At 41.8% G+C, this 13,680-nt stretch overlaps 1 protein-coding gene across 1 annotated transcript in view; it reads left to right on the top strand.

Moving 5' to 3' along the window:
* LOC140193987 (potassium channel subfamily K member 10-like) overlaps nt 1–12,475 on the top strand; it is a 40,685-nt gene extending 28,210 nt beyond the window's left edge. Inside the window, exons 5-6 of the mRNA XM_072251271.1 lie at nt 3,698–3,840; nt 11,870–12,475. Of these exons, the coding sequence (XP_072107372.1) occupies nt 3,698–3,840; nt 11,870–12,475 (749 nt within the window). The remainder of the gene's footprint in view (nt 1–3,697; nt 3,841–11,869) is intronic.
* The last annotated feature ends 1,205 nt before the right edge of the window (nt 12,476–13,680 follow it).

Below are 13,680 nucleotides of genomic sequence, written 5' to 3'. Positions count from 1 at the left end.
TGATGCCTTCCCCATCATTATGGGGGATCTTAACCAGAACAGCTTGAAACATACCACTTGTAGCACCAGAGGAACCATCACACTGGGCCACTGTTACACCACCATTAAAAGTGCTTACGATGCTATCCCACGCCCACACTTTGGAAAGTCTGATCACCTGGCTGTACTTCTACTCCCTGAGTTTCGGCAGAGACTGAAGACTGCAACACCAGTAGTGACGACCAAAAAGATATGGACAAGGGAGACGCAGGAGTGCTTACAGGACTGCTTTGAATTGGTAGACCTGATTGTATTTAGGGATTCAGCTTCGAATTTGAATGAGTATGCCACAGTTGTTACCGATTTCATTACAACCTGCGTGGGTGAATGTATGCCTACGAAAACTTACTGTACATTCTCAAACCAAAAGCCACAGGTAAACCAGGAGCTTCGTAGTCTATTGAGGGCTAGTGTTGTGGCATTCAAGCCTATACAAGAAAACCAGGTATGACTTGCTGAGAGCTATTTCAAAAGCAAAGGAATAATTCTGAATGAGGTTGGAGGTGAAATCGGATGCACATCAACTCTGGCAGGGGGTCTGCGGGCCATTACTTCCTACAAAGTGAAACCCAACTGCATAAGTGGCAGTGATGCATCACTCCCAGATGAGCTCAACCTATTTGATGTTGCTAAGAAAGGGAGGATAAAACTACAGCTATGAGGATCCCTGCAGCACCCAGTGACCCTGTGATCTCTGTCTCAGAGACTGATGTCAGGCTGTCTTTCAAGAGGGTGAACCCTTGCAAGGCGACAGACACCAATGACATACCAGGCAAGGCTCTGAAAACCTGTTCCAACCAATTGGCAGGGGAGTTCAAAGACATTTTCAATCTCTCGTTGCTACAGTTGGAAGTTCCCACCTGCTTCAAAAGGGCGACAATTACACGTGTACCCAAGAAGAGCAGGGTTAGCTGCCTTAACGATGATTGTCTAGTGGCACTCACATCTACAGAGTGGTTGGTTATGGCTAGAATCAACTCTTGTCTCAGCAAGGACCTGGACCCACTGCAATTTGCTTATTGCCACAATAGGTCTACAGTGGATACGATCTCTTTGGCTCTCCATGTGGCCAAATACCTATGTCAGGATGCTGTGTATTGACCACAGCTCAGCATTTAACACCATCATTCCTACAGTTCTGATTGAAAAACTCGAGAACCTGGACATCTGTACCTCCCTCTGTAACTGGATCTATGATTTCCTAATCAGAAGACCACAATCTGTACGGATTGGAACTAACACCTCCACCTCGCTGACAATCAACACTGGCATACCTCAGGGATGTGTGCTTAGCCCACTACTCTACTGTCTCTAAACCCATGACTGTGTGGTTAGGCGCAGCTCAAATACCATCTATAAATTTGCTGACTATACAAACATTCTTGGCAGAATCTCAGATGGTGATGAGAACATGTACAGGAGCGCAATATACCAGCTAATTGAGTGGTCTCACAGCAACAACCCTGCACTTAATGTCAGTAAGACCAAAGAACTGATTATGGACTTCAGAAACGGTAAGATGAGAGAACATACAACAGTCATCAAAGAGGGATCAGAAGTAGAGAGAGTGAGCAATTTCAAGTTCCTGGGTGTCAATATCTCTAAGGATCTAACCTGGACCCAACATCTCGATGCAGCTATTAAAAAGAGCATCCTACCTGGCTTCATCACTGTCTGGTGGGGTGGGGGCGGGGGAAGGTTACCGCACAAGATCGAAGTAAGTTGAGGAGTATTGTAAAATTAGTCAGGCCCATCATGGGCTCTATCCTCCTTAGTATCCAGGACATCTTCAAGGAGCAGTCCCTCAAATAGGCAACATCCATCGTTAAGGACCCCCACCACCCAGACATGCCCTTTTCTCACTGTTACTGTCAGGAAGGAATGGCAGAAGCCTGAAGGCACATGCTCAGTGATTCAGGAATAGTTTCTTCCCCTCTGCCTTCAATTTCTGAATGGACATTGAACCCCTGAACACTACTTAATGACGTTTTAATTCCTATTTTTGCACTACTATTTTAATTTAACGCTGTTAATAGCCTCCTGGCTCAGTGGTGAGAAGGTCACGTTTCATAAACAATATAGTCTAGGGTCGGTATGATTTAGGTTCAACCAAACAGGAAAGTTAGGATGTTTCAATGAATGGAATGGTGATTTGAGTGAATACTGTGTAATTACTGCCCCACACAGTTATCAGTCGGCAAGAAATAACAGATTGTACACCGCATACAATTACAAAGAAAGTGTATTTACTAATTTCAGCTTTATCAAACAGTTATTAATAGAACAAAAAGAAAAAATTAATAAAAGAGCCCATTACAACTAAACAAGTCTAAATATGCACAGGCATTGGAGCTCATGTTGTCCAAAAGCTGGGTATGACCATTACTCACAGCACTGAATTCTCATCACCAATCACCAACAGAACTTCCCATCTTGGACTCTTTCATCTCACAAAGCCTCTTCCCACCAGATCGAATCCTATGGGCTACCTTCTCAATCTTCTCTGCCTCCCCCCCCACCAGTGTCTGTCACAAATCTCTCTCCACCGCCAAGCTCTCTCTAGAACCTTCTCCCAATTCCACCATCCTGATTGGCTGACACAACATTCCTAAGTTGAACATCATAGCCCCTTATCTTTAGCTGAAACCAAAACATTCTACCAGTAGGACACACTGCCTTACAGAAAGCTATGAAATACCCTACATTAGGAGTAAAAATGTAAATAAACCAGGGCATTACACTATTATCTTGTATTGCTGCTGCAAAGTTAACAAATTTCACACCATATGCCGGTGATATTAAACTTGATTCTGATTCTGATTGTTGCTACAGAGGAGAGAGAATAGGGAAGTTTAGAAGAGTGAATCACGACCTCATGGTAATGTGCTAAATTCTTCATTGGTTCAAAAGAGTTGATATTGGGAGCATACTTCTTCTGGTAAGAAGTTACAATCCAGAGATCGCGTTCACCTGACTAGGGGTAAAGCATTTGAAATAAAGAGAAATTACATTACTGAAAGGCTGGCGGATCTTTGGAGTTCCCTACCCTGGATGGCCTTTGAAGCTCTGGAACTGATTGCAATGAAAACTGAGTCTGGTAGATATCTGGGAAGTATAGGGTTCACTGGATTCGGGAATAAACCAGGAAAACAATGTTTGAGGTTGAATGCCAGAGCAGGCTCAATGGGCCGAATTGTCTGTATCTGCTCCAATTGTTTGTACTGTAACACCAAATGTTGAAATTAGACAAACAACAGTCTGTATTGTATTCCAGTACAAACTGACAGAAAGACATTTGTAGACAGATTGTTGATTTCTCATTGAAAAATATAAATTTAGCTTTTTGATTCCATCTTGATGTACAGTAGGACAGTTTCATTCAAACTAATAATCCAACTCAAGGTCAATGTTCTTAAAACTGATAATGTTTCTATTAGTATTGATGAAAACTTTGGTGAACTTGAATTGGACATCACTGATGTTTCTGGCCATGCTGATGCCTGGTCCCTGTGTTTCCACTGTTACTGAATAATTTTCTCAGGTGGTGGAATTCAGGATAACTATTACAGAGAAATTAAATCATCATTTTTCAATTTAGAAAGAAGCAACTAAAAGTTGAATTCTATGTACTCAGCTTCATGTCATCTATTTTGTGCAGGTGGAAACATAACTATCCTTTATCGAGAATGGTATAAGCCTTTGGTCTGGTTCTGGATCTTGGTTGGCCTGGCTTACTTTGCAGCTGTCCTCAGCATGATCGGAGACTGGCTGCGTGTGATATCCAGGAAAACAAAGGAGGAGGTAAGATGTTATATTTGCTCCTGTAAACATCACTAAACTATTTATAGGAGTGGGGCTTTGTCATGGAATAGATTAAGATTGTTTCCCAGATCCATTTGTCTCTGGCAACAAATCTATAACAGGTTCAATTCTATCAGGAGCAATGCCAAAGTAGACAGAGCATGACTGAAAATATACTTTATCTTACATGGTCATGGCCAGTGATTCCCAGGAGTCAGTGAGATGCTGCTTTTCTTCAAGGAAGCTTTGTGCATGTTGCTGAATCTTTTCCTCTGCCTGGCTTGTCATCTCTTCCCATGATTGGGACAGGTTGTCCGATGTTGGGTGTGAGAATTATAGAACCTGATCGACTATAATTGTGCTCTTGAAGATGGAGATGTTGCCCTGGAAAAAGGTGCTGATATTGGTTTGCTTATCATTCAGAGAATTAGAGAGATTTTGCAGATTAGCTTTATGGTGCCCTGAGGTGGACACTGTAGGCATTCCTGACCTCAGGAGTGTACAGGAGTGCAGGGATCAATGTTGCTCTGCATATAGGTACTGAAAATCACTTCATTTGTTTGTTCACACTGAGAGGGAGATCAGACAGGTCTGAAAACAAACACATAAACAGGAAGTTCTGGAATCATTCAGCAGATCAGGCAGAATATGTGGAAAGTGAAACAAAGTTGATGTTCCAGGTGTAAACTGAAACATTCACTCTGTCCTCATTAGTCCTTGAAATTTTAACTACTTTTCTCTTTCCACTAAGTGAACAAGCTGAGTAGCTCCAGCATTTCCTATTTTTGCATCAGGTTTTGAGCATCTGCTTTTAAAAAAAAACTTCATTTGAATACTGGAAGTTCAGCTAAGGGATAAGGAATGTGCGGTATGTTCTGGGGCAGGACAATGTGCGGGTTTTTAAAGCAAAAACAAAATTGTTCAATGCCACATGAATCTTCAACTGGAAAATGTTCTGGGTGATTCATAAAAACTTACCGGTGTGCCATTAGTCTTTTAGTTTTACTGCTGAAAACTTTAAATGTATTTCATTTCTTACTGAGTGGTCACTGTAGGAGTAATAAAGAGACTTTGGACACCTTAGGTGTAATAGAGAGTGACACCCTGTCACATAGTGCAAACAATGAAATAGGTATTTTTTAGTATCCAGGGGTATATTGGACTGTGCAATTAGAGGTCACTATGTGGGCTTTACATTTTGGAATATGAAGCAGGTGCAAACATTAGACATAGTCTTTAACAACCAATTCTTTGAGCTCTACTCCTAATATCAACACTATGGAGTACAGAATCTTGTTGAAGTTATTTGAATACTTAAATCCAGGTCTCCTTTCCAGCCATGTGTTAGAGTTTTTGTCTTTTTTTTTAGCGCATTACAGGCCCTTCGGCCCACAATGTTGTGCCGACCATGTAACCAACTCTAGAAACTGCCTAGAATTTCCCTAGCGCATAGCCCCCCATAGCTCCCTGTACCTACCTAAAAGGCTCTTAAAAGACCTATTGTATCCGCTTCCACCATTGCCACCGGCATTGCGTTCCACGTGGGATATTGATTCCATTTATCTAACCTGGATACTCAGGAATGTTGCCGCCAAAAATGCTCTTTGCCCATTCTGGTTTCCATCGGTTAACTGGTCAATAGTTATCTCTGATAAACTATCATCAGTCACTTTTGGCATATGCTGATGCAGTTTTTGCCCCATTACAGTTACCAAGTGATACGCCACTGCAGAGCTGCTGACAAGTTCACAGTAGCTGCAGCGTGTTCCAATTCAATACATTCGTTTACTAGGCAACCCGCAACACAATATCCCTGCAGTTAAATGAAGTGGTAGAGTTAATTATGATCGGCCTTAATTAGAGAGGGTGTGTTGTGGTCTCTAAACATGGCCCTTAGATATTGATGGATGAACCAAAGACTGCTAAGAACCTGAACCCTTGGAAAATGATCTCCCCATCAAATATATTGAAACTATAGTTTGTAAGACACTGCAGGCTTCATCCAAAAGGCAGAAATACACAGGCAAAACAGCGACACAGGAAGTTAAGTGCTAAATGCCAAGAATAATATATTGAGAGTACATTTTCAACTCAGTCATGACTTTTACTCAGATTTAAATGATCATTTGTACAGGCAAGGTGCATTGTACATAGACGCACCAAAGTCATGAATTGAATTAAAAATAGACTTTGCTTCCTTTATTGATCACAAAATTCAATTCAGGAAACATCTGGGTCTGACACAGTCATCACTAGTAAGGCTTCACAATTCTACTCGAGCATTGCAAAAGCTAAGGTTAACTGTAAGGTTTTAAAACTAAATTGCAAACTTAGTGGAAAACACTAAATCTAAAGATGTCACAAACATTAATGAATGCCCGTTTCCATAACAACCCATGACACATTCACCAGCATTGCATGGATCCAGAACACTTGAGGGACCTGCTGAGATGGGTGTATTTAAAGGCTTCACTCTAAAGGGTGTACCAGACTGAAATGAAGTTAGGATGTCTCCATTTAGTACCTAGGGATCATTAAAAACATTAATTAGCTCACACTGTTGTTTATTGTAGATAGATTCAAGAGGTAATTTTGTTTTTAAATCTAGAGGCTCAGTATCAGAACAATCAAAGATAATTCTTCAATTAAAAGAAAATCCAGACCGAATTTTGCAAATTGTGCCCAACACCAGTACTTATTCCCATTAGCCAAGCTAACCTGGTCCAGGTCTGAAACACAGATATCACCGGCCTGGACAATTCCAGCACTGAGCAAGGAGGAATGGAACAGAGACAGGACCTCAAATGCCATTTTTATGGGATGCTTACGCAAGAAATACAAAAGAAAAGGCTTTGGAAATGAGTAGGGGAGTGGGATAAGTGGAGGGCTTTTCCAAGAAGCTGGCACAAATATTATGATCAAAATAGTCTCTTTTGCATTTCTGGGAGGACTGGCATGATCGTTTTACCATCTCAATCAAACTTTGGAACTTCACACAAAGCAGCACACTCCTGGTACAGTAAGGAAGTTTTTAGTTTAGTCTCTTTATGGAATACAGGCATTTCTGGCAAGGAAAATATTTAGTGTTCATTCCAAATTGTTCCTGAAAAGGTGATGCCAATCTAACTTCGTGAGCCACTCCAGTCCTTCTAGTAAAGGTATTCCCAGGAAATGTTGGATTTGGAATTCAGGGATATAGTGGCAGCAGCAATAAAGGAATTTTCAAGTCAGCATGGTGTGAAGAAAGAAGCATGGTGGTCTTCCTATACACCTGCTGCCCGTGTCTCTCTGTGGTGGAGTTGTGGGAGGTGCTATTGGAGTAGTTTGGGCAAGTAACTACACTTCATTTGTAGATGGCATATACTGCAACCCTGATGCACCGGTGATGGAGGATATGAATGCTTAGGGTGCCAATCAAGCAGGCTGATTTGCCCTGGATGGTGTCGAACTTCTTGAGTGCTGTTGGCATTGCACTCATCCAGGCAAGTGGAAAGTATCCCATCATGCTCCAGAGTTTTTCCTTGTAGATGGTGGAAAGAATTTGGGGCATCCAAGTAGATTAACACTCAGACCTTTCAAATTGGACTTGAATTGACAGCCTGTAAGGCAGCATGCTAATCTTAACCAAGGCTGGCTTTATGCCTGAACTCTGTGTTATTGTAAGGATTGCAGTTTAAGAATTCTGGAGATCTTTATTTTTATCTTTTTATTCCTCATTAGTAATATTTCCTACTTTCAGAACTCATTCTGATTTGGTGACATGTACATTAATAGTTAACATTCCATATTAACATCTATAGTTGAGGTGGCTTAAACTGTCAAGCTTCCTTCACACTTTCTGCCTGCCTTTCCTTCTGAAATCATAAAACTTTACAAAGTTTTGCTCTGGTATTCGCTATTCAGATTTTGTTAGTTTTCATTGAGTTATGGAATCATACAGCACAGAAATGGGCCTTCAGCCTACCCCATCCACCATTCTCCCCATCTGCACTAATCAAATTTGCCCACATTAGGTCCCTGTCCTTCTGTGGCACCTAAACAAAGTGATTGTGTTTGATTCCAACACCTACTCCGGCAGTAGGTTCTAGATATCAACCTCCTTCTGTGTAAAAAAAAATCGAATCCCCTTTAGAAATCCTCTACCTCACCTTAAATCGGTGCTCCCTTGCATTTGAAACCCTTATGGGGTAAAAAGTTCTGATTATCGACCTACCCTCATCTGTCATAATCTTACATATCTCCATCAGAATACCCTTCACGCACCTACACTTCAGGGAAGACAAGCCCAGCCTATTTCACCTCTCTCCATAACTAAAGATCCAGTCAACACCCTAGTGAGTCTCTCCTGCAATCAATCCTTCCCGTTCTGTGGTAACAGAACTGCACACACTACTCCAAGCGCAGTCTAACCAGATGCAGTTTGCCAAGACTGATGTTCTAGCCTTGACCTATAGTATGAAAGCAAGCATGCCTTATGCTTTCTTTGCCAGAGTATCTGCCTGCATTGCCAGTTTCTGGGAGCAGTAGATTTGAACCCCACAGAGTCTCTGTTCACCATCGTTCCTCAGCACACGACTACTTACTGTATTTGTCCCACCAATATATGACTTCCCAAACTGCATCACCTTGCCCTTGTTGAGAATCAGAATCAGATATATTATCACTGAAAAATGTCGTAATATTTGTTGTTTTGTGACAACAGTACAGTGCAAGACACAGAAATTACTTAAAGTCACAAAAATAAACAAACAAACGAATGAACAAATAGTGCAAATGACGCAAAATGAGGTAGTGTTTATGGGTTCAGGGGCTGCTCAGAAATCTGTTGGTGGAAGGGAAAAATCTGTGACTAAAATATTGGGTGTGGGTCTTCGGGCTCTTACATCTCCTCCCTGATGGTAGTAATGAGAAGAGGGCATGACCTGGATGGTGAGGGTCCTTCCTGAAGTATTGCCCCTTGAAGATGTCCTCGCTGGAGGGGAGGGTTGTATCAGTGATGGAGCTCGCTGAGTCTACAACTCTCTGCAGCCTCTTGCCATCCTGTACAGTGAAGCCTCCACACCAGGCTGTGATACAACCAGTCAGAATGCTCTCTGCCACATCTGGAGAAATTTGCAAGATTCTTTGGTGACGACCAAATTTCTTCAAATGCCTGATAAAATAGAACCTTTGAGGCGCTGTCCTCATGATTGCATCAGTATGTTGGACGCAGGTTAGATCATTTGAGATAATGACCCCAAGATCTTGTAACTGCTTACCTTTTCCACTGCTGACTCCTCGATGAAGATTGGAGTTTGTTCTCCTGGTTTCTCCTTCCTGAATTCCACGATCAATTTCTTGGTCGTGTTGAAGTTGAGTGCAAGGATAGTGTTTAGGCATCACTCAGCCAGCTGATCTGTCTCACTCCTGTATGCCTCTTTATTGCCTACAGAGATTCTGCCAACAACAGTGGTGGAATTGGTGAATTTATAGATGGCATTTGAGCTGTGCCTAGACACACAGTCATGAGTCTGGTTGCGCCTGTGTTGATTACCTGTGAGAAGGTGATGTTATTACCAGCTCACACTGTCTGTGCAAATCAAGGATCCAATTGCAGAGGGAGGTACAGAGGCCTAGGTTTCAAAACTTATCAATTAGTACTGAAGGGATGATGGTGTTGAATGCCGAGTTGTAATTCATTAACAGCAGTCTGACGTATATTTTACCGTGGTCCAAAGCAGAGTGGAGAACCAGTGAGACTGCTTCTGTTGTAGACTTGCTGGTGTGATTGGCGAATTGCAGTAGCTCCACATTCCTGCTGAGGCAAGAATTGTTCTAGCTATGACCAACTTCTAAATGCACTTCATCACAATGTATGTGAGTGCCACCAAGCAACAGTTGTTGAGGCAGCTCATCCGGCTCTTCTTGGACACCAGTATGACTGGTGCCCTTTTGAAGCAGGTGGGAACCTCAGACTGCAGCAGTGAGAGCTTGAAGACATTTTTGAACACTCCAGCCTGTGGGTTCGTACAGGTTTTCGGGTCCCTGCCAGGGACACTGTTGGGACCTGACACCTTGTGAGGGTGCACCCTCTTGAGGTACTTTCTGACGTCGACCTCGAAAGACAGAGATCACAGGTTCCCCGTGAGGATTCACACAGGTGTGATGTTACCCTCCCTCTATAAAAACATGCATAAATGACTTTGTGCTCATCTGGGAGTGAGGCATCTCTAACATTTATGCTGCTGGCTTTTGCTTCATAGGCAGACCCTGTGCATCAACTGCATCACTAACTTCCTGTGGAATTACCTTCTCTCTCTCACAAAGGCCTTCCGTGGGTTCTACCTGGACATTTTGTAGGATTCTGGATCACTGGACTTGAATGCCACAGATCTATCCCTGCGATTCTCCTGGTTCATTCAGACCTCCTGGTTTGGGAAGACACAGAACACTCTTGAAGGCACACATTTATCCACGCGCTTCTTGCTGATCTGAGGATGAATCCCGGAATGTGGTGTAGTGCACCGATTCAAAGCAAACTGTGAGCTATCCTCCACCTCCCTTGACCATACACCTTCATGGCCCTCACCACCGGTGCTGCACTCCTCAGCTTCTGCCTGTATGCCGGGAGTAGAAGTACAGCCCGGTGAACGGACTTGCCAAAGTGCGAGTGTGAGATGACAAGTTCCTGATCGTGGAGTAACAGTGATCAAGTGGGTTGGCTCCCCTGGTTTTGCAGGTGACTTATTGGTGGTAGTTGGTCAGAGACTTCTTCAACCTAGCCTGGATGAAGTCCCTGTGATGATCTGGAAGCCATCAGTGTGCACTGTCTCATGACTGTTCATTACAGTGCTCAGCTCCTCCTGTGCCATCCTGATATCTGCCCGAGATGGAATTTCATCTATCAATGATCCCCCTAGAATTACAACATATCCTGCTGTACCCTTAGACAACCTTCCTTGCTATTCATGATAATTTAAATTTCAATGCAATTTGCAAACTTACTAATCACCTCTCCATCATTTGCACCCGTGTCAGCAGTAGATACTACAAACAATAAAGGTCCCAATCACTACGGCACATGACTCGTCACAGACTTCCAATTAGAAAACTATCTCTCATCCATTATCCACTGCCTCCTATCACCAAGCCAATTTTAGATCTAGATTGCCAGTTTGACTTGAATCCCATCTGCTCTAACCTTCTGGACCAACCTATCGAGCAAAACCTTTTCAATACCTTATAAAAGTCCATGTAGATGTTACCTACCATGCAGTTTTCATCAATCTTCTTAGTTAACTCCTGAAGAAAACTCAGTCAGATTAGTGAGAGAAGATAACCTTCAAATAAAGCCAAATTATTTATTCCCGTTCAGCTCCTCCCTTTCCGAATGTACATAAATCCTACTCGTGGAATGTTTCTACCACTGACATAATGCTCACCAGCCTATGGTTACCCGGCTTCTGTCTGCTGCCTTTCCTAAATAAAAGAACTGGGGGAATTAAAATTCTGGCCGAGGGGACCATTGAAACAGACACAGACTTTTGAATTTGGAAATTTGGAAAATATTTATACAAAGATTCCTCTGTTCGCCACTAATTTTAAGCTTGCGTATATTACTTTGATTATTAAGTTGTTTGCTCTGGAGACTGATAGAAGTTTATTAAATTATGCGAGACATAAGTAGGATAATCAGAATCTTTGTCCCAGGGTAGAAAGGCCAAAATTTAGAGGACATAAATTTAAGGTGGGAGGAGGAAAGTTGAAAGGAGATGTGTGGGTTAAGTTTTTTTTTTACACAGCCAGCTGTACATGCAGGAACACACTATGAGGGGTGAGGGAAACTGATACAACGGTGGCTTTTGAGAGGCTTTAAGATAGGCACATGGAAATGCAAGGAAAGGAAGGATATGGAAAAGAGATTTTGTTTGATTTGTTATGATGTTTGGTGCAGATATTGCAGGCCGAAGAGCCTGTTCCTGTGCTGAACTGTTTTGTGTTCTATTAATTCATGCTGTGCGAGAATAAATAATGATTCATGTATCTGCAGGTTGGTGAGATTAAAGCCCATGCTGCTGAATGGAAAGCTAATGTGACAGCAGAATTCAGGGAAACTCGGAGACGGTTAAGTGTGGAGATTCATGACAAACTTCAGAGGGCAGCAACGATCCGGAACATGGAGCGAAGGCGGCTTGGCTTGGACCAGCGAGCTCATTCCCTGGACATGCTCTCCCCTGAGAAACGGTTAGCATTTGCAGGTCTGGAGACAGGCCAGTTCAAAGCATCATCTCAGGAAAGTATAAACGGCAATGCTAACAGTCTGCAGCAGAAGGAGACAAGGCAATATGACAAGCACATGCAAGGAGCGTCAGAAGACAATATCATCAATAAATGCGGATCTTCTTCGAGAGGAGTCAAGAGATACAAAAATAAAGAACTTAAAAGAGAAATAGCAGAGGATGTTAGAAAAATATATGAAACGTTTGGGAATTGTGCAGTGGATCAAGAGAAAAAGGATCATGAAGAAGAGAAAGAAAGCAACACAGATGTTCCAGCGATAACGAGTTACGTTCAGCACCCAGAGGCAGAGCATGATGGGGTAACTAATGAAACCAAAAATCCAGAGAACAGGAACTTACTTGAAAAGAAGATATAAAATTATTCAGTGAACAATGTAACAACTTTGAGGATTTTAAAAATTCTTGACATGTGCCTTATCATTTTCAAAATGTGAGAACGTTATTTTAAACACGTGCATGGTCCACGGAACCTTTAATTTGCCACTGTGATATAAGGGTTTCACTACCAAATATCAGACTTCAGCTGTTTGAAACTTGACCATGTGCTTTCAGAAGGACCATACAAACATGGGGAAAATGTTAAGACGACCTATTGCTCATTACCAATGCAGTATATTTTAGGAAGGAAGTGGATGGCTCGATACATTGTTATCAGATGTCCCACTTAATCTCTGTGTATGTTTACTACTGAGAGGATTCAACTTTGGAATATTTATTTCCTCTAATTTATTATAACTGTTATACAATTTTTAAACGTCAATTTGTGCGAACACCTTGTGCATCTGCTTGGCGTGTTCTGTATGACCCTTTTAAGATGTTACATTTGTGATAACGATAAGACTTCTGCCTGCAGAACAATGCGGCGAAGTTACATTGTTACAATGTCCTTGTGTAATTGCTAAAGAGTAACATAAGCACTGAACAAAAGTCTGCATGTTCACATCTTTGTAATTTAATATGCAACTTCTAAGACTAATCTTGATAAATGTTGATTTCTCAGGGCTCTCTTGTCCTGCTATTACAAAGTTTCCTATATTAGGTTTTAAACATTATAGGGTGTTGGGAATACTATTACACACAAGTAATGATTCAAAGAAAGCATGTTGGTTATACTGATCTATGATCATTCTCTTTGTTGTCTGTGATTCTTCTGCAATTACTACAATTAATTAGTATTGGTTCTTGAAAATTAATATCAATAAAATGAAGACAGAGCCTGTCAAAGTTAAGCAGGTATTTTTAATCGATGTTTCACCAATTTTTTCTTTTCCTTGGTATTAAGGCTACACCCTTGATTCCGTCTTCCTGTTGAAGAGGCTGGTAAAACAGGTTAGACATCCTGGAGTTGCCCAAAGTGCAGATGCTGCAGTTCAAAAAGATCAAAATGATATTTTTCCAGGGTCAAACATTTCTCCTCTGCAGAATTCTTAATTTATAGGCCTAATTGGGGACAGACAGGCAAAATTCACAGGATACCTGATATATTTATGTCAGAAATTACCCAGACTGGAACTGGCAACCTTGGGTAGTTACCAAGTGGTTTTGAAGTCACAAAAGACAA

Source organism: Mobula birostris, chromosome 1 (genome assembly GCF_030028105.1).
Source record: "Mobula birostris isolate sMobBir1 chromosome 1, sMobBir1.hap1, whole genome shotgun sequence".
Lineage (NCBI taxonomy): Eukaryota > Metazoa > Chordata > Chondrichthyes > Myliobatiformes > Myliobatidae > Mobula > Mobula birostris.
Note: the sequence above shows the minus strand (reverse complement) of the source record. Positions and strands in the feature narration are given on the sequence as shown.